The 22,154-nt window shown below is 48.3% G+C and overlaps 1 protein-coding gene across 1 annotated transcript; it reads right to left on the reverse strand.

The window, feature by feature from the left end:
- Positions 1 to 715: 715 nt before the first annotated feature.
- On the reverse strand, positions 716 to 16,430 carry LOC108933923 (pleckstrin homology domain-containing family N member 1-like). Its single transcript, XM_018751345.2, has 16 exons — positions 16,189 to 16,430; positions 13,235 to 13,325; positions 12,965 to 13,126; positions 11,376 to 11,456; positions 10,531 to 10,624; positions 8,263 to 8,402; positions 7,862 to 8,008; positions 6,292 to 6,372; positions 5,976 to 6,051; positions 5,686 to 5,831; positions 5,406 to 5,543; positions 4,152 to 4,379; positions 3,761 to 3,922; positions 3,159 to 3,365; positions 2,758 to 2,806; positions 716 to 1,317 (listed from the first exon to the last, which is right to left on the reverse strand). Exons 1-16 carry the CDS (start codon positions 16,260 to 16,262, stop codon positions 1,181 to 1,183), a joined length of 2,013 nt encoding a protein of 670 aa, XP_018606861.1. The 5' UTR covers positions 16,263 to 16,430; the 3' UTR covers positions 716 to 1,180.
- Positions 16,431 to 22,154: the final 5,724 nt, after the last annotated feature.

Here is a 22,154-nt window from a genome sequence, read left to right on the forward strand (position 1 = left end):
GGGGATACACCCAGGACGGAATGCCGGGACAGGACACCAGTCCATTGCAAGTTACCCCAAGCAGGACTCGAATCCCAGACCCACTGGAGAGCAGGATCTGGTCTAACCCACTGCACCACTGCACCCCCCTTCAGTCAGAATCACTGCAGTTGAATCTTTCTTCCACCAGATGGAAGAAGAGTCCAGCTGAACAATAAGACCTTCTTTCCTAGTCCTAAGTGCATTTTAGGACCATGCTTAATTTAATTTCTCCATGAATTGTAATTTTTACACAATGGTCATATTAGTTTCATGTTGATTGTATATAGATATAATCAGTTAATTACCGATGACAGTTTGGATATGGGTTCGCAGCCCATGTGGAGTCTGATTGCTCTCCCTGTATTTGTGTGGGTTTCCTCCTACAATGGCATGTTTCAGGTTAAGTGGTGGCTCTAAACTCCCCCTTTGCGCATGTGTGTGTGAGTGTGAGATAATCACTTGGGGTAAAGGCGTCAAATCAATGCTACAGTTAGTAATCACTGCAATGTCTGCGAAATAAATCATCTCTTAGTCCTTTTGCTGTAAAAAATGTGGAAAAAAGTTACAAGATAAAGATGCTATGGAATGAAAATTCAAAGCTCAACGAGTAAATTTTACGTTGTGAGTAACCCTTCATTCATATGAACACAAGCAGAAACAGATACTACAGACCCAAGAGAAACAAAGCGCACTGAAGAGAATGCTTTTTATTTTTAAATATCTTGAAATAAATAAAAACATGTTATTTTTTCCCTTTATTTCCCTGTGTTTAAGTGCAATAGGAAATTAAACCGCTGGAGCCGTGAAACTTCACAAAGGGCAAACATTACATTAAAACCAGCAGAAAGCATTCGCCCTTTCAAAGTATGGGCATGCGTGTAGACACAAAAAATATAAACGGCTTCTGTGCAAAGCAAATAAATATACATTAGAAAAAATGCATTTGGCTGAGCAAATGGAAAAAGGTACAGTGGTAAAATACAAAAGCCAGGTCTTCCAAAAGGTAAACAACAGGGTGAGCGGGGTTATTTTACATGTGTACAGCATTAGGCGAGCGTCTCAGAGGGGGTAACCCACAGCTTCCTGGTGAATCACCGCGGTACGCTCGCAGCTCCTCTTCCTGTTTCCGGGACCCCCTCGGCCGCGTTCCCTCCGCGCCTCACCCCTCCAGCGTCCGGTATGGTGAAATCCGGGCCAACGGCTGACTCATCCCAGTATCGGGGTCGAAATCCCAGATGTTATCGTAGTCCACTTCCTGGTCGTCCGGTTCCGCGGGTTCGAGGTAAGAGATCTCTTCTGTGGGAACAAAAAAGGAGCCGTTTCAGCCCTGGGCAGCGGTGGAGCAGCATTGCTGAACGGGGCCCAAAACCCCTCCCAGCGTGGTAACGCCGCAAAGGCGCCCTTCGTTCCCAGTCCAGCCTTCGCTCCACTGCTTACCTCACCCACCTCGTTCCGAATGAATCGGACGCAAAATACGCAGCTGAAAAGCAATGCAAACAGACCCTTTGGACAAACACGAGACCTGGCCGTAAAGCTATTTGTGCGTGTGAGGTCTGCGCCGAGCGACAGGCATGCGATGCGTGCGGCGGTGAGAGTCACGCCCGGCCCGCGTGTGGCTCGCGGCCTGGCTGGGCGCCCATATTTGCGCTCGTCTTTCCAGCCCCGCCCCCAGCGCCATCGCCCACGCCGTGTCCCGTCCCGTCCTGCCTTACACCCACAGCCAAGGCACACGGCGCCGCTCCGGAGAAGGTCAGGCTAAAATCGGACACGGCGGTGTGCGCGGGTGCGGGGAAGGGGGGGGGACGGCGAGGGCCTCAGCCCAATTTATCATTAACTAATCATTGACGTGAGTTTTAAACTCAGATGTCAGCCGGCGCAGGTGGTGCAGCTGGTAGAGTAGCGATTACAGCTGCTGCCTTTGGCCCCAAAGGTTGTAAGTTTGAATCCTCCCTCCAACAGGGGCCTGCAAGTGAAGTGAAGGAGCAGTGTGGTGGCACAGTGCCCAGGTGGTGCGAGAGGACGTGGGTTTGATTCCCGCTCAGTCTATGTGGAGTTTGCTTGTTCTCCCAGTGTCTGTGTGGGTTTCCTCTGGGTGCTCTGGTTTCCTCCCACCCTCCAAAGACATGCTGTTCAGGTTCCCCCATGGTGTGTGTGTGTTCCACTGATGTATGGATGAGTGACCCAGTGTATCTAGCAGTGTAAGTCACCACGGTGAATAAGGTGTGTGGGCTGATAACCCTACATAGAGTTCACTGGAAGCCGCTTTGGAGAAAAGCGTCTGCTAAATAAATAAATGTAACTATTTAATTAAATAGCAGTGGGGGGAAATGTGGGTGGTCTGAGCAGTATTCTTTCACAGTACCCAGAATTCCTAGCTTCAACATGCTCAGAAATCTTGCTGAAATACGGTAGCTTGCAATGCTCTGAAAGACAGACACACACACACACACGCGCGCACACACTGTCAGAACCGCTTGTCCCATACAGGGTCGCGGAGCCTACCCAGCAACACAGGGCGTAAGGGGAGGGGACACACCCAGGACGGGACGCCAGGCCGTCGCAAGGCACCCCAGGTGGGACTCGAACCCCAGACCCACCGGAGAGCAGGACCGCGGTCCAACCCACTGTGCCACCGCACCCCCTACTCTGAAAGACATTCTTGGCGTGTTTGGCGAAGGAATAGGAACAGGAAGTGTGCTAGTAAGCTTCGCGCCGCAGAATGCCGGACATTCTCACCTTGTGAGTAACCAGCTGACATCTCCACGCCCCGTGGCCGGGTGAGCGCCTGCAGGGAACGAGAGGACAGAGAGGGCCATTTTGCCAGTTTAATCACGGTGAAATACTGAAGTTTTCAGAGAGAGGTGAGATCCGCTCGTTCATCCGGTACGGCCGCGGCGCCTATGCCTGCGGTCGGTTCAGTGGGGCCACGCCTCGGTCGCATGCAGCCGTTGGGTGAGCACAGAGCCAACCGACCCACCGCCACCCAGACTGGACCGTTTGTCGCCAGCAGGAGTGCTTGTGCCATCGTGCATTTTACGTGCGACTACTTATGCCTGCATTTCCGGCTTGAGGCGTGGAATCTTCTCCAGCTTCCCCCTTTGAAATGCTAAGAATCCTGGCAAGAGAGTTCTGCATACCTGCTCGATGTCAGCGTGAGGTAGCGCCGCCGTAGGGGGGGAGAGCAGTTTGAGCCCCGCAGCCCGATGGGAACTCTCCACTTCCTGCCTCGGGACCGAGGCTTGCGTCTTGCGTCGACCTAACGGGGGCATCAGCAGCTTAAAGGCTTGCGGCTGGAGATGGGCGGCCGGTGGATCCTCCTGCCGTCCCCGGTGCGGTCTGGGCATCTGAAGACATGGAAGAGGAGTCTTAAAACGGTGTGCGACTATGGTAACTAATAAAATACCATCGATCGACTTGGTTGCGGATAGCACAGAGAAATGAAAGCACGGGAAGTAGCAGTCCGAGGCGTGACTGCACTCGGACGACCTCGACATTATCGCGTGGGACAAACCGGACTCGAGAGTGAGAGCAAAGCAAGCCCGAAGAGTCCTACACCTCCGGCAGTCGCTGAAGGGGACTCGTTTGCAGCGGGCGTGCTCGAATTTTCCCCTCGTACTGATCAGTTTGGTGTGAGGTATCTCATAAAAATCCAGCCTGAAATTCTGGCTATAAAATGGAACGAGCGTCCTGTTGCTCTTCTTCGGTAAGACGTTACTCATAGGCATGGTAAGCCACTCACTGCCGGGTTAACATAGCTGTCCTCCGACACATGCATCCCAGGAGTCCACGGGTCGTCGTAGAGAGGGGACAGCGGCATCCGGAATGCGCACGTGTCCGAGTTCCTCTGCGGGTTGGAGAGCTGGTGTTTTATGACCGCCTGGGGGGTGCTCCAGCTGTTGGACTGTACAGAGAGACCAGTGGCGGTTAAAGCATGGTGAAGGCAGCAGTAAAGCGCTCCCGTCTGCACATACAGCATCGGCATGTCCTCATAGCGCGTTTGTCGCGGCGAGGGACGTCATTCGGCATCGGCGTTCGCGCGACGTGACTGTGTGGGACATTGAATCTCCTGTCCCGAACACTGCGAAATTTAATCGAGGCGTCGCACTTGATTGGCAGACGGCGGCAAGTACCTTGACAAGGGGGGCCTTCTCCTGCTGCAGATGGGGGGCGCTACGTTCCAAGAGGTGGTAGGGTGTGTTGTAGACGGGGGACAGCGGCTCGCCGCCGGAGCAGTTGGATCCACGGTGCGGTGGGTGGACCTCTACGATGGGCCTGACCTGGGAGGAGATGCTGTTGCTCCGGTCACTCAGACGAGCCGAAAGACCCACGTCGCCGGAACCGGGCCGACTGGAGGCGAACTGCAGGGTGACGGGACAGTACGCGGTTAGTCCCGGGTGCGAGCAAGGACTGAACTTCACGCTGGCGAGCTGACACCGATCCCTGGAAAGAATATACACTTGAGGATTTTTAAGCTCGACCTCCACGATCCCCTCCGACCCAAATTACTCCGGTATTAGAAAAATCCTGCCGTGTCAGCGGTTTCAAAGTTGGACCCTGAATGAAAGTGGCAGTTTAGCAACGCAGTCACGATACATGAAGATATAACGTAGCATGAACCTGTCATACGCACCCACACGTATCCAGGACACCGCAGTACACTAGTAAACATTCTGAATGTGTCCTTTAACGCTCCTGTTTCCTGTCTGACTCCCTGCCCGTGTGTATTATAAATCGCTTCCGCTGGTGGCCTTCCCACATTTACTGGGTCTGCCGCACACACACGACAGGCAGCTCGACTGCGGAGTCCTGCTCGCTGCATGGCCGCGCAATTTATTTGCTTAGCAGATACTTTTGCGATAGGAGATTATAGGAGAATTAAATCTTGGCCAAAAATTAAATAAAAGCGTTGCGATATGGCTCACGCGAGAGCTTTGGTGCCGATTTTATTTGCTCACACTATTAACGTGCATTGCAGTCATTCGTATCGGCTTACATATGTTTTCTGTTAAGCAAATCTCCGCTCTGGTCTGAAGGTCTCTAACATTTCATCGCTTTCCACCCACGCTGTCGAATACCAGGGCACATAAATACAAATAAACATTTGCCTGTGTTTAACGTATCGGGCGGCCTCTTCGATCCTAAAACTCAGGGCTGGACACAGACTGTTTCTGCGAACAATGCGCTCTCGCTGGGCCTCCATCATAATTTATTGCCATAGTAGATAGCTGGTGTCCAAAGCAAATAATTTCTTTTATAACATTACATTATAGCACCGGTGTTTATTTATTGCAGCAGTTCAAGCTCAGTATCATTCTCAACAGCCCCCCAGGCTGAACCCTATAACCTCCAGTTTAGTACAACACTTTAACTACCGCAAGACTTACGCAGAGGGGCGTAGTGTAACCCGGGGACATGAGGTCGTCCCCATGGTTCTGCACCGTGAGTCCGTTGGATCCCCTCCCGTGGCGGGAGTGCCTCTGTTCCCGGTGGCTGTGGCCACTCCATCGGTCAAACTCCGGAGCCTGCAGATCGGGTTCACGGGCAAGATCGTTTTCCAACAGAGGAATGTGTTTCTCGGTGTGTTTAAGGCGAAAGGAAAAATTTGCACGTGCTTTATCTAATCTGCGAACCGATGGAGCGATACGACTCCCGTCCGTATCGTACCGTAGTCTTGGTGGGAGTGTAGATGATGTCATAGACCGGTGGTGGGGGAATTTGCGCTGGGACCTGCACGGCACGGAGATGACAGATCCACTCTTGGTATTCACTCTCATCCAGGCAGGTCACCACAATGGGATTGATCAGTTTTCCTAAAAGGGAATCGGAAGCGAGTGTCAGAATCGACACAGAGCGCTAAGCGTGGTGCCAGTGGCTTGTTCAACTTTATCGCATTTGTCCAAGATATCCCGCGGTGCTCCGATGCATTCTCCAGTACAATTCAGCAGTCCAGCTACCTTCAATCGTAAAAGTGTTGGGTTTCGCGCTTTGGCAGGGTGTGGTCACGCTGATGCTGTTCAGAGGAAGCTTTCCCTGAAAGCACAGAGTGAAAAGTGCATCAGCGGAGTCTGGAGATCCTTGCGCTTCTAACAAAATATCTTAACTGCTGACGAAACCGCATCGGTGTGGTCACTAAAATCACGTGGACTGATGACTCTCTGCTCCTTACATTACAAGGTGCAGCGAAGGGGATTTAGTGTAAAGGGGCCCGGCGTGTCAGCGGATGTTTGTACGAGGCCGCGCTGCCGCAATTCCTGGATTTGCATGACCGACCTTGTAGAAGAGGCCGTTGCTCTCCTCAGAGAGGATGATGAGGGTTGAAGGGTACATCACGAGCAGCCGGTCGTGCTGGTCCTAAGGAAAGAAAAAATCAGAAAGAGAAGCAGCATTTCAGTTAGAAATAAATGGCTTGTTTTATCGAAAACCCGCAGACCTTTGAACAGAATAGAATAGAATAGAGTAGAATGCACTTTATTGTCCCATTTCTGTGACAATTTTCAAATTTCAAATTTGTCTTGCACAACCATGGCACGGCCAGCGCACGACCATGGACTCACATAAAACAATACATACCATAACTTGCAATAAAATAAGAAATAAAGCAACAATCAAAATATATTAAAAACCTACTGTATACCAATCAAAAATCTCAGTTTTGGAATTCTCTATTCAATAATTTAACCGCAGCTGGCACAAAAGGATTTTTATAACGAATACAGAGCATTTCTTCCGGTAAACATCGACTTCTCTGGATTTGAACCTTTTCGTGAAATAGCCGATTTTTTTAAATGCGGTTTTCATTTATATCCGTAGCCTCGTAAAGTGCATACGTCTGCGTACAAGTGATTTAGGTGCGAGCGGAATATCAGCATCGTAAATGAAGACCAGCTGTGAATGTGGAATGACTGTACAGGAAGTTATACTGTACTTTGTTGTGATTACGCAATTGCCGGTACCACCTGGTGCAACAGTCCTGCCCTTCAGTGCTGCGATGTCAGATTACCGTGGCGCAACACTGGTAATCTGTGCATCTGTGCTGTAACACAGTTCGGGGAAACGAACGAGGGAAAACCGACACTTGCCGCCCTGTCTCAGCCGGGCGTGCGTCTGCCTTCCTCATATGGTCACGTTCAAATCGTTTACGGGCTGTCGTAGACACGCTTAGAGACAGCCGAGATCCTGGCCTAGCTCATTTTGTCTGTTTTTAGAATTAATTGCCAGCACTAACAACAGAAACCGGTGGTAATCAGTACAATGCAGTCAGTAGCAATTTTACCTGCTTCCTTCTCCCAGAATTGGTTGAATATTGCAATTATTCTTATTATTTTTGAACATGCTGGCAAAATAAAGTTGAAAAAAATGTAAAAATACTACTCTACGTTTGGTCCTGTAAACAATACGCTCCAGTCGTTCTTCCTTTTTTAAAAAAATCTGCTGACGTTCCGAAGGGGAAACTCCTGTTACGTCACTCGGCATAGAACCCTGAACCTGAAAGCTGGTAGCATAGTGGTTAGAGTCACTGTCTTCGGCTGCAGAGATTGCAGGTTTGATCCCCCCCCCCCCATGGCTATAGTACTCACCCTAAACTACCCAGTAGTTTAGCATTATAAGGTTTCTTTGAAGAAAAGCATCAGCTAAATGAATAAATGTAACTGGTCTCAGTTAAAAGTCCAATTGTCTAATTCCGCAGACCACACAGGTTGCCTGCAAAGCAATGGAACTATCTGATGGATATTTATTTCGGGAGCTGTTGGTTTCAGCTCCTTTGAGTGGCACTGTGAACATTGGATGCTGATTCATTCCGGCAGGAAACGATGTCATTAGACTGGAACAAGGCTCTTACCTGACAGGGCAGGTGTTGAACTCTCACTTTGGTCACATAGGTGATGACGCCTAGCGACTCCCTTTGAGAGCCCTCCCACTCGTAAATGGGTTCTTTCCCCACCGAATTCCGGAGCTCTTCCTTGCCCTTCACCGCCTCCTCTGGGTTCTGGAATTTGATCGGTAACAACCGATTGTCATCGTTTCTTCCTCTTTGCAGCAATTAGAAAATTGACCTTTTGACCAAATAGCTGTATACTGTAATCTGAGGAGCAACAGCTGTCGTTGTTAATTCCTTCAGCAGGGTACATAACCGTACGATTTTGGTAACAGTGTACGGTACAAATGGTGAAACTCATGTGCCAAGTGAATGCAGGAATTCATCTCCCCATTCATGGGGTCTGATCTGGAGGTGCAACAGACCTTGACACTAGCGTATGTCCTGCTCTTCGGCGTAATCACGGTACCCCCGTTGGCCTCCACTTGCTCTTTCAGGTGACCAAACCAGGTGTCCAGTTCCTCTTGATTGGAGCAGTAAACAATGATGGGGTTCAAACCAACACCTGGAGAAGGGAAGGAGAGAGCGGAATGCAAAAGGATGAGAAACCCGTTATTGGCACAGGTCACCCACATGCAAGAACGTTCACCGAAACAAGCTTGGCCCAGCCCTCGATGCCAAGTCTTTCATAACTCTCGGCTCGACAGCTTGGCACTTGTATGTTTGGTTATTTGCCCATTTCCACAGAAATACCATAACTCAGTGTTAAGTTGGTGAAGTAGAGGTGTGCTCATTTACACTGCTGGACACGTACAATGAACATGCCGCTGGGGATTTTTGTCATAGTTTCTGCTCAACGACCACTCCCTCGCACCCTCCGATCATTTACAGTGACGCTCACCTTCGCTCTGCCCTTGCGCATAGGTCCTCTAACCACACACACCTTATGGAAAAATCAACATGCTCTGCATTGCTAGGCTATTGAACGTTGCTGGATTTTGGAGCTGGAATCTCCCGCTCGCCTGCTTCTCATACCAGAGATAAGAGAGCAGGTCAAGTCGGCGTCATGCCCACAACTCTACGGTTTCCTGTAAATTCTTAGTTTGTGTAAAGAGCTCTTACAGCAACAGTTAAGTAAATGGAGTTCTCACTATGTCTTCATACACTGAGGATTATTATGGTAAAGCACTGAAAATGAGATTTTTTTAATGTAAAAAGAGATACAGGAATAAACGTTTTTTTCTCACAGCCTTACGAGTCACAGTATCCCTTGACTTTTTGCATCGACTTTAGAGCCTCTATTGAAAATACACAAGGTGTTGTTATTATTAGACATTTGTTCTGAATGAAGACTCTGTGGTTGGTTTCCCTGGCAATGTTAGCCTTTGAGCCGCTGCAATTATTACACACCCTCAGCGACAGACCTCTGTCTTTTGTCTTAAACGAGTTCTTTTAGTCTCCGTCGAACAAACACCGAGGATGGTATTTTCCGGATTGTTCTCAGCGGTTTCCAGCCTTCTTTTCCGTCATCGCTGTACAGAGTCAGAATCGGAGATTTAATACATAGCTCTTTCACCTTTTTGACTGCCTATGTACCACTTTTAGCTGAGATTTCTCAAATACCCCCATGTCAAAGCATTTGCTCTATTCAAGTATAGTGTGATATAAACCTCTGTTTTGTGATTGTACTGAAAGGGAAGCGAGTCGATTGCCTGTATTTGATTGTCAGGAAATATAACGAATTTTGTGATCTCGCTATCAGTAACAAAGTCTTCCACGAGACAATGCGAGAAAATTGTCTTTTTTTTTGTAATTTGCTCTTCATAGCCTCCTAGTGAAGAATCTGAAATTTATTCCCGATCTTTGACTCTCCCCCTAGAACCTTTGAGGACTCGAGTAGCAGAAGCAACATGTGTTACAGCTCAGCAACAGGCATGGCAAGGGTCCCAGATAGCAGGACTGTCCCCACCCCAGCCAACAGCTGAGCTGTATCTGTGACATCTGTCAGCGAACAAGGAGGCTTTGTGGGGCTATTCCCCCTACCCTGACAGCTCGTCATTCTCTTTTGTAGCGCCTGCAACAAACTTGCTGAAAGATAATTATCCGCAGTACACGATGGGTTTCGACATTAGTTTCAACACAGACAGATGTATTGCAATTGAAGCGTAGTTGTTTCACCCCCCATCGAAGAGAGGCAGACCCTGCAACGGCAGCCACAAAGAAAGTCCTCATTATTTGAAAAAACACTCAGCCCACAAGCAGGGCCGAAGAAGCACCTTAAGGTGCGGTCGTCGTGTGCCTGCAGCGCGCGTCTCACTAGTGGCTCAGTTCCAGCTGCCAGAGAGTCTCGCTCTTAAATTTCTTCCCGTTTCATTTCGGTCACCGGCGTACGCCTCCGTGCCGGAGATGATCTGTCAGGCCGTTATCGTGTTTTTTTATCGAACGGGAATCAAAGTGAGGATTTGAGGCCGGCACCCCTGCGGATTTTGAGCGGGATTTTGTCTTTGTTTTGGCACGCGGTACCCAATCCACCGTGATCGTCATTTCGTTCTCGCTAACTGCCGGAATCTCTCCGCGAGCTGCAAGTTGAGACAGCCTCTCGACTGGAAAAAGACGGTGACCTCATGCAGTCCGCTTTGCATGCTTCGCTCTTCGGCGGCCCGTCGGTCCTGTAGAAAGTGCCGTTCACTCACCGTCGATCTGAAACGAGAAGGTTTCTGCGCTGTCGCTGCCTCCGTTTGCGGTCTGCAGCTTGCAGACCGTGATATCACTCAATGGCAGTGTTCCCTGTAGGAGGAAACAGACGTTAGAAATAAAATCACTGCACCTCCTTGCATAAGATTAATACTATACCATCAGTTATATCATATATATACATATATGTATCTCACAAGCATTAATTTTCCTTCAGACTTCACACTAAGATCTTAAAAACACGTCACTGTTTTGAATATCGGACAAAAACTCAAATTTTCACCTAGGGATCGGCATCATGTGTGATGAGATGGCTGAGTGGCTAAGATGCTGGACGGCTGGTCCCCTATGCCCTGCGTGCATGGGTTTGAATCCCGTTCTCGTTGTTCTTATTTTAGGAACAGCTGGTGGCGGTTAGAATTGCTTTCGGATGCAAAGGTTGCAGGTTTGAATCCCACCTCTAGCTGCAGTACCCTTGAGCAAGGTACTTACCCTAAATTGCTCCGGTAAAATTGCCCAGCTCTATCAAGGGGCAAACAGTTGTAGGTAGCGCAACATTATAAGTTGCTTTGGAGAAAAGTGTGAGCTAAATGAATAAATGTAGATGTAAATCACAAAACATAGTCATGGTAAATGGACTAAAAGAAAACGGTAGCAGTTTGACTTATTATTCACTGAGCAGAAGAGTAGCAATGGACTGAAATGAAGCCCTTTGTGAAATACTGCCGGGTGGAGTCCTTGTCTGTAACACAGGAGGGAAGCGTGGCTCCGGCTGGAGCTACAAGTATGAGCACCACTGAGGCCGAAGGTGTGCTGTACGCAGCTTTAGAGATGCAGCCCTCACCTGGTAGGTCAGCCCCGTGCTGGTGTTGGAGACAAAATGAAGGTGTGTCTGGAAGAGGTCCAAGAAGCAGTCATGTATATCCTACGGTAGGAGAGACAAGTCAGAGGGAGATTTAGCAATAGCAGGTGGTGCAAACTGAAGACAATGCATTTTATGAAACGATGGCACATGAGGAATGTGCGTCAATCCGGCGGACTGAGAGAAAGCAGGTGAGAACAGATGTTTGTGACAAATTCTAATTCCGCCCCAAAGACGCCGTAAGCACAACATCAAGGGCCCGAGAAGAAGGGGATTCGGCAGAATCTCTAATTACGAGACGATGCGCTTCGATCTTCCTCTGGCCGCGTCTTCGGGTTATTAATTCCCGACTAAATAATTCCTTTGTCTTTCTCCTCTTTCCCACAGCGCAACGGTCTCAACCCGAAGGTCCCGAGGGGAAGTCGTTTCGGTATGACACAGTGCCTTTCCCACGGTCAAGCACCTGCACGCCGTACCTGACGCCGATTGCAGACAGCGCCCCGCTCCCATCCAACAGGGATCAGGGACACCGTGAATCAAGGGAGGTGTTTTGCAATCTCCTCGGTGCAGCGTGTTCAGACATAGGGCTCAGTTAATCGCCATTACCTAACGGCTTTGTTTATTTCACACGGCTGCTAAAACCCCATCGGCTCCGTTTGCGCCCCGTCCTTTTCTGCGTCCGAAAGCCGTCTCCTCCGTGGGAGTCGCCTCGTCTCCGAAAACGAACACGTTCGTATGATGACAGACTGGGCGCAAAAGGGATTCGCCTGCTTTTTTGACGCCGCACCTTCACTTAGCAGGACCGAACCGCACAGAGAAGAGCGTATGACGTGACACTGAATACATCTAAGCTGAAAATAATAATTAATATAATAATTGATGCTAGAGGACAGAAGCAACCGTTTCAGCTGTAATTTTCATTCGGAGTGTACAAAATCGGTGTGATCTTTGATTTGCATTGTCAAATGTAACGTTATGAGCGAATAAAAGGCATCTGTGCCAACCCCCCCAGTATTTGGCAGAAAGTTCTAGATATTCCTCAAAAGGCATAACTTTAAAAACCACAGCTTTTATAAAAAAAGAGTTTTTACTTTTAATATTTTTAAGACCATATAACCGAAAATGATTATTAAAGGCCTTCAAAAAAAAGACACTGGGTCAATTGTCTGTAAGATATATTGAGCTGGGAAGACTAGGCTATAAGAAACGTACTTTGTGGCACTGTGTGGGGCTGTGCGGGACTATGCGGGACTGTGTGGCACTGGGTGGCACTGTGTGGCACTGTGTGGGACTGTGTGGCACTGGGTGGGACTGAGTGGCACTGGATGACACTGGATGACACTGGATGACACTGGATGACACTGTCTGGGAGTGTGTGGGACCGTGTGGCACTGTGTGGGACTGTGTGGCACTGTCTGGGACTGTGTGGGACCGTGTGGCACTGTGTGGGACCGGGTGGCACTGGGTGGCACTGGGTGGCACTGGATGACACTGTCTGGGACCGTGTGGCACTGGGTGGGACTGTGTGGGACTGTGTGCGATTCCCCCGGCCCCGGATAAGCAGCGCTAACCTGGCAGTGCAGGAAGCGGAACTGCACTTTGGAGCTGTGCACCATCCTGCCGTAGTTCTTCACGTTGACGCTGCTCTTCTTCCAGCCCGCCGAGGGGTCGTAGGCAAACGGTGGATCCCACTTGATGTTCTCAATAGCTTGGAGGTCCTTGGGTGACATCTCCTACATGACGACGCCAACGGCGAACTTCAGCAAACACTTCGGAATGACCGTAATGCATGAGACGTGCACATTTACTGCAGAATTTTGAAGCAGGTCAGAGGCTCTCACCTTCCTGGGGGTCACAGTGCAGAGGATGTTGATGATGCTGTTGGACTTCACCTGACCCTCCTCTGGGTTCTTCTTACGGAACAACCGACTGCTTTTCTCGGAGACAAGGAAAGATAAACCAGGTCTGTCAGACTCTTTTCCTGGAGCTTTTCTTGTTTTGGGGGTTTGAGCACTAACTTCACATAACTTGACGTTTCTCATTACATCTGGACAAGGCAAATATCACTTTTGTTACATCAGACTTTAAATAAATACCGGAAACCATTTCCATGTGCTCTTCTTATATTGCTAAGTCCATTTGTTGCACTTATTCACCGTCCTTTTTTAAACTGTGTTTTCAGAAATGCAGGTAAATTTGCACTGAACGTGTAACTGTTATGTTGCAGTAACAGCGAACATGATATCGTTTTTTGCTTATAATTCTTGCCTTGCAGCTTTGCATATTTAAATGAGCTTGGAGATACAGGTTCGTGCAGGATGTGAATGTCTGTGAACTTCAGCGTCATCCTGTCTTATTTCCTTACCACTTTACCTTTATACATTTAGCTGACACTCTTCTTAACTTGCAGTGATTTACTCTTTCGTATAGCTGGGTAATTTCTACTGGACTAGTTTAAGGTAAATACCAGCAGGATGGAGATTTCAACCCTGCGACCTCAAGCCCAGAGGTGGGTGACTCGCCACCCCATCACATGTATTATTGTGAGGTTACTGAAGTTTGCCTTTTTCTGGACCTTTACATCAATGAGAAAACATGAGAGGTCCTGGGGCTCAGTGTACAACATTCAGCACATTAAAACATGGGCAAAGGGGTGTATCTACAGCGCGGCCAGAAAGTGTGTGAACCCTATAGGGATGCTCATTATTCTTGTATAAAATATTAAAATAAGCTCAAACAAGTCTAAATCTGAAATCTCAAGATAAATGTATAAAATTAATAAATGATTAATACACCTGACTCTACTTACCTACTTGGTTTAACCAATGCGACTTGGGCTTCACTTATTGTTACACCTGCACTACTTGCGTGTTTCTACTACACACATAATTTCCTCTAAAGCAACATATGGAATTGGTCGTTACGCAACATGAGAAGCACTGATCCTAATTACATTTATTTACTTAGAAGACAGTTTTATCCAAAGCAACTTCAGTTGAACCCTATGTAGCGTTATGAGCCCACACACCTTATTCACCACGGTGACTTACACTGCTAGATACACTACTTACACTGAGTCACTCATCCATTCATCAGTGGAACACACTCTCTCTGTCACTCACACACTATGGGTGAACCTGAACAGCATGTCTTTGGAGTGTGGGAGGAAACCAGAGCACCCAGAGGAAGCCCACACAGACAGAGGGAGAACAAACAAACTCCACACACTGAGCAGGGATCAAACCCACGTCCTCGCACACCACCCAGGCACTTCGAGACAGCAGCGCTACTTACTGTGCCACTGTACAACCCGTTAAATGACCACTCTGTGGTAAAACTAAGGGAAAGTATAATCGAACAAGGGGTTCACATACGTTCAAGCAGCGCTGTATAGCTACTGAGATTGGAGAAAAACAATAATCTCTGAGAGAGTGTAAAAAGGCCCCGGCGGGGATTTAAAGTGGACACGGAAGTACAAGAAGCGCCCGTCGAGATGGTTCACAGCACTCGCTGAACATCTGCTAGACTTTCTAACCACGCGTGTGACATCAGCGCTACAGCGGGGTAAAAAACAGGTGTCGAGGCTGCCGTAAGGAATTACGAAAGAAGCGCACGTTAAAAGGTGCTGTTCAGAGAGAAGTTAAGGCAGCATTTAACCGAGCGGGCAACTGAGCACTTTGTGTAAGGATATATTTATTTCACTTTGAGTGGTCACCTAAAGGTTGTGTGTTTGAGTCTCGGGAGTCGATCTGATGTTGTGTTTCCCCGGAAAGTAGGCAACTGAACCGAAACTACTTTTATGAAATAAATATTTGAACACCGCGGTGAAAAGGTTGCTTTCCTTCATATTTATCCAAGGTAGATAAGGGACGAGGCCAAAGGCCCTGCAGTGATCTGAGAGAAGGACGCGGGGAGCCGCCCCTCCCCATTCGCACCTGTGTTGATCGGACTTGACTCGACTGCCGTACACATCGCAGTACCGGCTTTGCCCGGTGGATTAAAACATTACCTCATTGAACACAGAGCCAGCCTACAGGCACACGTAGGTTGTGTGTCGGCGCGGGGACGATCGGGACCCGTGCGGATCGCTGGAGGTCTCGAGCTCGGGAGCGGGACCATAGCAATCAGATCATGGGCAAAAGAACCTGATTTTATACGACTAAAATTTGGCACCGCAGCCGGTTCTATCAATTTCACGAGCACCTCAGCTCAGAAACACTAATATTGAAATATTGCGTGAATGCGAGGAGTCCGCTGCTTAGGCCACTATACTTGCTCACGTGTGCTTGCGTAGAAAATGCCATTTACGTCTGTCAAAAGTCTCCCGTTTAAGTACTGATAAGATACTGATATGGACCAGTTCACCCCTCCCGCGGACAATGCTCTATTATCAGTTCAGAGATTCAACGCCCATTATTTTTGACACAAGCGCGGGGTCTCGGCGACACAGTCCACGTCTTCCAGATGGACACTTGTGTGCGGGAAGTGTGCGGCACGAGGGACGGCGGTGAGGACGAGCGCAGGGAAACGACCCTATTGTGTCCCGACGACCGGAATGTCACCTCGCCGGCTGTGGAGCTGCTCTGTCTATATCCAGAGCGTTGAGTCCAAACAACCCCCCGAGCACTTGGGTCAAACAGATGCGTGGTGTAGCGACCCACCCTACACAAGGGCTTCCCTCTACACGCCCGACGGCAAGAATCCCAGAAAGGATCCTGCCGCTAGAGCCGAAGCTCCGGTTCTGGTTCAGACCTACCGGCGAGCGGGCTGGGAAGATGAAGGACGCAGCTCCTACCTGTTCCTACGGATAAAGTTCTTGCTGGAGAACTGTAGGTTGTTGTGTGGGACGCACGAGAGGCTGCTCCCCATGCTGGACCTGTGTCGCGCCCGTGGATCCCGGGAGTGGACTCTCTGGGTTGTGTCCTCGGCACCGTCCTGCCGGATTCCGCTCGGTGCTGCGCTCCCTGTCAGGGTGCAGTAGATCCTGTCCGGAGGCTCTTGTACTCAAGCCGTCTAGGCGGCGTGTGTGCGTGTGGGAGGGTGTCCCGCCGGGGAAGGTCCCGTTCCCAGGATGGGGGAGGAGCTTCTCTGTGTGAATCTTCGGGGGGAGGATCCCGAGCCCACACCGCAGCTGGGATCCCTGCCCAAGTCATCCCAGCATAGACATGCGGGACCAGCTGCTAGGAAGTTCTGGGAGGAAGCTCATAATTTTAGTTGCAAGTTCTCAGGAGACAGAAACAATGATTTCTGTTTTTTTGGACGACATGACCTTCGTACTACTGAACACGTTCAAGTCTTTCTTTTTTTAACGATAACATAAAAAATAGTGGAATTTTTTTTGCCCGGAACAGGGCAAATTTTACAAAGACGTACGTATCGGTGCATCTTTAAAGGAAATGATCCCGCGTTCACAATTTAGTCCTTATCGACCACTGTTTGTGTCAGTCGGTGTTGTTGTTTACAAACTCATTTTTCCAGGATCCCCTTTGTGCGGGCCATGTGGGACATCATACTGATTCAGGCTGTTCGCCATCGTAAAGCTTTGTTATAGTGCAAGACACATGTCATATGTCTCTCCGCCGTTTGCGTTCACGCAGAAAAACATTGCCAGCAGGTTTCTGGCAGCAGCGCAAGCCAGGTTCATCGTTCAACGGAGCAAAACGTCTTCCTCGTAGGCACTCGGAGGAGACGCCTTTTTTACACTGGGCGGGAATGCAAATATTGACCTAAACAGAGCTCGGGGAAGCTTATCGTAACTCTTTCTGATGAGAAATAGCCCAGGATGATCCCCCCAACTCGAAATTTTGTAACAATATGGTATCATTCCTCTTCACTGTGTTTTCAGAAGTATCGGTTGCTGGATATTTAAAAGGTCATAATATTTTGCAGCTTCTTTGGATGTTTTCAATGAAACATCAGTCCCTCTGGGCGTGAAACTCCTTGTTTGGCTGGGAGCAATAAGAGTGCTGAGCAATGGCCAGGTCACCGAAACACCATTGTGAACGAGGTCCCGGATGTTGGGTCGGGGGGACAGGAAGACGACGGCTCAGTCGGAGAGCTGCCGGGGCCAGCAGTTCACATGAAAATGTGGGGAATTCATCCTAATGGAAAAAGAGGATCACGTGGAAGAGTGTGCGAAGCGCAGCCTGGAGCCTCCAGGCTGGGAGGTGAGTCACCGAGCTCGTGGCTCACGGTTCGTCGGTAACTCCTGAGAATCGTTTCTCCATCTAGGAGAGCTGGGACTCCGCATCATAGGTACCCTAGTGGCGTCACCGCTCGAGAAAGGCTCGGGTACCTCGATCGTTCAGCCAACCGATGAATCAACCACCTTTCTTAGAGTACATTTTATATATGAAACAGCTTTAGTGGAATTTAAAGAGGTAGCTGAAAGAGAAAAGTTGTTACTATGAGAGGTAACGGAATAAAGTGCACACCTTAGATTTCGTAATTTCTTATTAGTATCGTTAATTGGGGGGGCAAGGTGGCGCAGCGGGCTTGGCCAGGTCCCACTCTCTGGCGGGTCTGGGGTTCGAGCTCTGTTTGGGGTGCCTTGCAACGGACTGGCCCCCACCCCCAAAACTGGCTCCGGCTCACCGCGACCCCCCTTGGGACAAAGAGTTTCAGCTGTGTGTGTGTGTATCGAAATTTATATTGCAGAGAAAAAATAATAGGGAATTTAATTGCATAATACTGCGCTGTGTCCCCACTGGAACTCCCCTGTCTGCACTGATAAGCAGGTGAATAAACCGAAAGTTACCACTAATGCACTTTAAGCGATGGAGAATATGTGTCTGGCTGAGTCAACAAAGAGTTTTCAAACTGACCTCATGCGACTACACACCCTGCCTTATGAACAACTATCGGATTAACCGAACGAAGATGGAAAAAACCTGGAGCAAAGACACCTTAAGGTGGGGAAATTTTAAAATAAAACCAGCTGGACTGACCCATGACACAGACGTGCTGTCACAGAAGAGCTTGCGGATTCTTTCTTCAGCTCATCTCAGCCAGTTGCCCTTATACTACCGTGTAACAGAACGGAGGCCGAGACGGTCACGTGCGGCGCTCGTTACGGGGTTTTATTAATGGGTAGACGGGTCAGGGGACAGAGGGACAACAAGGTGGAAAAGGGGGCACAGGGAACCGGTGCCGGGGGGGTGGTGCTCCGGGTGTGGGATCGGGGGCCGTGTGCTCTCGCTCGTGCTTCCTGGGCCTCCGGCTTCGTCTCCGGGGTCAAGGCTCCACGCTCTCTCTATCGCTGGTCCGCCCGAGGGACGAAATAGAGGACCCGATTAGAATCCGATGCCGCGGCTCCGCCCCCCCACCCCCCGGCTGGCCCTTAGCCCGCGCCGGCGTGCTACATACTAATAAAGTAACTGCGATCCACTAGTGACAGAGGGACAGCTGGTAATGTAATGGTTAGCGCTCCTACCTTTAGACCCTGAGGTTATAGGTTCAATCCCCCCTTCTGGCTCTAGTGTCCTTGAGCAAGGTACTTACCCTCAAATTGCTTGTGGATAAATACTGTAATTATAACCTTAACATTGTTAGATGCTTTGGAGAAAAGTGTCTGATAAATGTAACAAACTCAATATGTTTATAATAAACATTGGTCTCCGAAACAAGAAGACCTCTTTCATAGTTTACTGTATTGTATAAAGTTGCAAATTACTCTTGACTGTTTAGGTTTCCCCGTCTTGATTTTTTTTTAAATAAATGATGGGAAAGTGAACAGATGCGTGAACAGATGCGATCAGAAAGAGAGATTTGGTTGCGCAATACAAAGGTTTAGCAGGAAGAGAGATACTGGAAAATAAGACGCTTTCTGTCCGTCCCCCAGGTGTCGGGTTCGGGGTGCTGCTTCCTCGCAGTGAAAGGAAAAGAGAGCTGTTGCCTGACGTGAGATCGTACCTGGAAACTAGGGATGCGGAGGATCCAAAGGTAGGGAGCGGGGAGGGGATTTTACAGAGAAAAACAGAACCGTGAGGATGAGCCCTTGTGATGTCGCACCGATTTTCGGTGAGTCATTCGGACGGCCGTTCACCGCGGCGCGGCCGAGACAGGTTACAGCAGATCGAAGAGCATCCTGTTTTGGTTCTGTCAGTGAGCATGCTTTCGGTATGGCTCCATAAATGGAAAATCCCAGACTGTCATTAATTTATTATTATGAGTTTCCGTACATGGCTGCATCTTGTAATCGAACTAATAAATTGGAGAAAAATTTGAAAAAAATGGCTTCTTTATAGCAACTGTATTATTTCAAAAACGTCTGGAGACAATGAGTTAACATCACAAAAATAGGACATTAAAACTTGCTTTCGGTCACGAAAAAGGGGATAACTTGGGATTTTCATGAAATAAAAATCACAAAGACATGCAGGAGCCACCACGGCTGTAACCTCATGAGACCCATATGTCAAGGTCCTGTCCCAAACACCTTCCTGCTCAGCAGCCCCATGAGATTCGGCAATTTTCTCCTGCAGGTTCTCTCTTTCTCAGAAAAGGTGTATTAGGATATTCAAACCTTTCATTAAAACTAGTCATTTGCGCTCCTAAAACTAAACTGCAAAAAAAAGCACTACGTTTAATTACGGACAACCAATAATTTTCCGGTGTCTAACTAGGGTTCCGACCACTGAAATTTCATAATTAAGATCCTCTTCTTAATTTTAAAGTGTACGAGTAAAAATGTGAACGGAACATCTCTATTAATTAGGGCAGACACGTTTAAAAATGGCAAAGAAAAAGAACAGTATAGATTAGTGTGACTAATCAATTAAAAACTACACACGGGGTCCATAAACCGGAGGACTGCAGCTACCATTGTCTCTTCGTTCCATGACCTTCGACGTACCAAAATTATATTGCTTTATTTCCATTAATACTAATGATGTATTTAGCATATACAAGGGTGAAATGCGCGTGTGTAAACAAGTCACCGTGGTAAAACAGACAAGTTTTTACACTGTTGGCAGATGTGCCCTACAGGCAATTTTTCACAGACTGAGATTCCGCGCACATGTGGGTCTGTTAGGCACCACACCTGGACAGGTGTTCCCACTGGAGGGCAGGTGAGAGGCTTCAGCTGGTCGCTTAGGTCGGGTCAGGGCAAAGAACCCCTCGACAGTCACGCGGTCGCACGGTCGACACCATCCAGGGGTCGGCGCGCGGGGCGGCGGGGCGACGCAAAGGGCAGCCGAGCGCCTTAACCCGACTAGAGACACGTCAACGTAGCGAGAGCGCCCATGGGGAGCCACAGGTGAGGAGCTAAAGCGAGAACTCGCCCAAAACTCCAAGCAGCTGCTGGTTCAGCAGCGCAACGTGTTGAAAGGTTCACGTCAGGTGGGGCGCACCTGCCGCACCCTAGAGCAACCCAGCTTAAACCTCCGCGACTGCCCAGCTGTGCAGAAGTTCCGTGAGAATATCCTAATCTGGAAAAATTGTGAAGAAAAAGGGTCCTTGTGGACAAAACGACGACACGCAGGTATCCTGTAACTCTCCACGGAAAACACCTTTATTTCTATTTTTTTTTTTTTTTTTTTACAGGAGCGTATTGCTTTTTTCATTTCGACATAGTGCAAAATTCAGTTGAAGTCTCCACATAAATACAGTGACATAAATTACATATAAATAAAGAATGCACTTTACATGGAATAAGTTAAACGCATAAAAGATACATTTACATCGACATCGAGCAAATTGTCGCATGTGATATTTATACTTAGATATTGATTATTTACAGTATTTGCAAAAGGAGCCTATATATCCATGTAACACTGCATTTACCCACGGTCCGGTTCTACCATGAGACGGAACAAAGTGCACCAATATGTCAGAAGAAAAGGTATTCGGTGTAAAACACGAGGCAAGCACTATTTTCTCTCTCTCCGCCCTCAGACCTCTGATAAGCTGTATCGGATAAGCGAAATCCTTAAAAAAAGGAAAATTTAACTTCTCAGAAGTTTGCAATCGTACAATATTACGCTACATTTCAAACAAAAAGAACATAAACCGCCGAACGTTTCAATGCGCGCGGTTGGCAGCATCGCATGTGTACGACTCTGAGGTTCGCTCCTCTTTCGCCCTCGTGCGTTCGCATTTCGGAAACGTGCTCCTCGATGTTTCCGTCGAGTTCGCGACGAGAAGGCCATTTCTGTACTTGGGTGCCAACGCACTGGAGCAGTCACCCTTCACCATCTGCAGGAGTGAATCGAAATCACTGCAGCTTGTTCTTAACACCTTCTCCCCATTTAACCACCTTTAATGGTGAAATTCCTTCAATAAGCCTTTCATAAAGCACTAATAATTTAATCTTAGTCCAAAAATACAGTCTGGGTCAATATGAATCCCTTAAAATCAACTCTGTGTTCTGCTCTTACCTGAAAGTTTACGCTACGTACATCGAACACCACTTGCGGACACCCCGCGAGTTACTCGTTGACAAAAACAATGTCTGCAAACAAACTGCATGAGTTCAGAGACAAAAACATACCGAAGATGCATCCAATCCATCCAAACTTGTCATTTAACGTCTAAAATAACTGAGACTTCTATTCATTTTTATAGCGTGACCTTTGGTAGTGACTTCTGATACCTGATGTGCAACTACAAAACTAAGGAAGGATATGACAATTTAAAAAAAAAAAGCTGAAACATTTCAGCTGAACGAAAAAAAATGCGTTTTGAGAACTTTTTAGAATTATCCGTCGCTTTGCGCGAAGTGCCCTATATGACGGCATTACTCTTACTCAGATTTTTTTT

This window comes from Scleropages formosus, chromosome 2 (genome assembly GCF_900964775.1).
Source record: "Scleropages formosus chromosome 2, fSclFor1.1, whole genome shotgun sequence".
Classification (NCBI taxonomy): Eukaryota; Metazoa; Chordata; class Actinopteri; order Osteoglossiformes; family Osteoglossidae; genus Scleropages; species Scleropages formosus.